The 2,876-nt window shown below is 35.5% G+C and overlaps 1 protein-coding gene across 3 annotated transcripts in view; it reads right to left on the bottom strand.

Annotated features, from left to right (window-relative positions):
* The window catches only part of LOC106878352 (PDF receptor), a 239,648-nt gene that overhangs the window by 170,864 nt on the left and 65,908 nt on the right, over positions 1 to 2,876 (bottom strand). For all 3 annotated transcript variants that reach the window (XM_052970347.1, XM_014927545.2, XM_052970348.1), the window contains exon 2: positions 2,513 to 2,713. In XM_052970347.1, coding sequence (XP_052826307.1) covers positions 2,513 to 2,591 — 79 coding nt within the window. In that variant the 5' untranslated portion in view covers positions 2,592 to 2,713. The remainder of the gene's footprint in view (positions 1 to 2,512; positions 2,714 to 2,876) is intronic.

Here is a 2,876-nt window from a genome sequence, read left to right as displayed (position 1 = left end):
TTGTATATGCTCCACAAGGGAAAACAAGGAACATAGTTTACAATGAGGTGTTATAATCACAACAGCAAGAAAGTATGTACATGATCACCTTCTTTTACGAAACTTCATTGACTTTCATATATTTATATTGATATACATATATATACGTGTGTTTGGGTGCGTGTGTGTATATACATCTCTATATATAAAGATGATGCGTAGTCTAGACGGCGTTTTTAGATTTCATTAGTCTCTTTAACCCGGGCAACGACGGGTATTTCTGCTAGTATATATATATATATATATATATGTGTGTGTGTGTGTGTGTGTGTGTGTGTGTGTGTGTGTGTGTGTATTTGTGGGTGTATAGATATATGTATATATTTGTGTGTGTATAGATATATGTGTGTATGTATATATTTGTGTACGTGTATAGATATATGTGTAAGAAGCTATAGACGCAGGCGCAAACGTGGCTGTGTGGTAGGAAGTCTGCTTCTCAACCACATGGTTCCGGGCTTCGTCCTACTGTGTGGCACCTTATATATATATATATATATATATATATATATATATATATATATATATATATATATATATACATATATATATATATGTATGTATGTATGTATGTATGTACATATATATATGTGTGTGTGTGTGTGTGTGTGTGTGTGTATCTATATATGTAATAAATACTAAATGATAAATAAAATTATATTATATATTACATATATATATGATAAATAATAAATATATGTGTCTGTGTTATCCCCATTCACTGCTTGATAACCGGCGTTGGTGTGTTTACGCCCCCATAACCTAGCGGTTCCGCAAAACAGAGTGATGAATTAAGTACTAGGCTTACAAAAGAATATGTCCTGGTGTCGATTTGATCGACTAAAGCCCTTCAAAAGGGTGTTTCGGCAAGTAAAAGAATAAATGAATATATATGTGTGTGTGTGTGTGTGTGTGTGTGTGTGTGTGTGTGTGTGTGTGTGTGTGTGAGACAGAGCGAGCGAGAGAGAGAGGGGGAGTGAGGGGGAGAGAGGGAGAGAGGGAGAAAGAGAAAGAGAGATAGAGAAAGGGAGAGAAGTAGAAAGAGAAAGATAAAGAGAGAGAGAGAAAGGGAGAGAGGGAGAAAGAGAAAGAGAGAGAGAAACCAATTGAGTCGCAAATATCAAGAAATATTTCATTCGGTTTTTGCGCACTTAGTCATTCTATGGCTGCTGTCAGTTCTGTTTTTATTATGGAAACTTGTGTCAGTAAAGCAGTGCTAATCAAGACAGCAAAATGACATTACAGTTTCAGTAGTCTGAATTCTTAACGTAATATGGCAGTCTTCTTTGAATAACCAACTCCTGGCGGAATGGTAGAGTATCACATATAAGCGCGCCTTTGGCATTGAAGCCTGGCAAATCCCAATCTGCCAACTTTGGGTAAAACAATATACTTCAGAGAAGAAATAAAAAAGAAAAAAAAGATCGAGGAAGGTTAATATGGACGCCATTTCGGAAATATATTTATAGACACCAAAGCGACGAATGGCAAAGGTGAATACAAGGCCTTCATCACAGATCTCAGAGTGACGAAGTAAATGCCACGAAACTTTCCTACTGAGACAAATACAGTATCTAGAAATATACCGTTCACGTAGACACACATATTCACAAACATACACACACTGGTATATATTACATCTATATATATATATATATATATATATATATATATATTCTTTTCTACTCTAAGCACAAAGCCCGAAATTTTGGCGGAGGGGCCAGTCGATTAGATCGACCCCAGTACGCAACTGGTACTTAATTTATCAACCCCGAAAGCATGAAAGGCAAAATCGACTTCGGCGGAATTTGAACTCAGAACGTAAAGACAGACAAAATACCGCTAAGCTTTTCAGCCGGCGTGCTAACGTTTCTGCCAGCTCACCACCTCATCCACATATATACTATATATGTAATGTAGTCATTGGCATCTCTATAAAAATACATTATAAATATAATATATATATATATATATACACAAATACTATATGTAATATAAAGCAACCACACATAAGCAACCATATGCACACACGTACACACACTTACACAGACACACATATATATATATATATATCGGCCTACGGAGTAATCACTGACAATACAGTGTTATGTAATATGTCCATGTGATTGAAGACTCAGAAAAGCTGAGCGACAAATTTTTCTGTGAGAAGTAAATAAAGCATAAAGTCAAGAGGTGTGAGAATGTGAAAGCATTTAATTTTCCATTTGACATCCATACGGTTACATCCGTTTCGTAACTTTCTTCATGCAGTATTAACTCCAGTATACTAATAGTTACACGTACATGTTTGTATCAATAAGTATGCCCAGCATTAATTAATACAATTCTATATTCAAAAATTAATGCAGATAAAGACAACATCACACCAGACCGCCAGAACATCCATGTCACATCTACGTAGATAAGACGCACGTTAAGAAATTTCATTGAATTATATTTGACGTCGACTTACCGTCTCCTTTACCGAAAGCTTCGCGTCCGAGATGTTCGAAACATTTCTCAGCATTTCCAAATAAAATCGAGGCGGCCATTGTTTTAAAATTATGCCAAGGAATTATTCATATATTTATATCCTTAATGTAGATATGTGAAAATACATTTATAATTCAGTCTTGCGTCTTGTCGGTTTTTTTCTCAATGGGTTTTTCAATATCTGGAAAAGACAAAACACATTTCAACGTTAAAGAAAAACGAATGACCCAGTGACTAAACATATATTTGAGTACACACGCTCATACACACACATGATTATACCACACACACACAACACACACATATAAAGACGAAGACGAATGGTTATCTGGTACAGCACCAAT

Source organism: Octopus bimaculoides, chromosome 9, assembly GCF_001194135.2.
Source record: "Octopus bimaculoides isolate UCB-OBI-ISO-001 chromosome 9, ASM119413v2, whole genome shotgun sequence".
NCBI lineage: Eukaryota > Metazoa > Mollusca > Cephalopoda > Octopoda > Octopodidae > Octopus > Octopus bimaculoides.
This window is presented reverse-complemented; position numbering and strand designations above follow the sequence as displayed.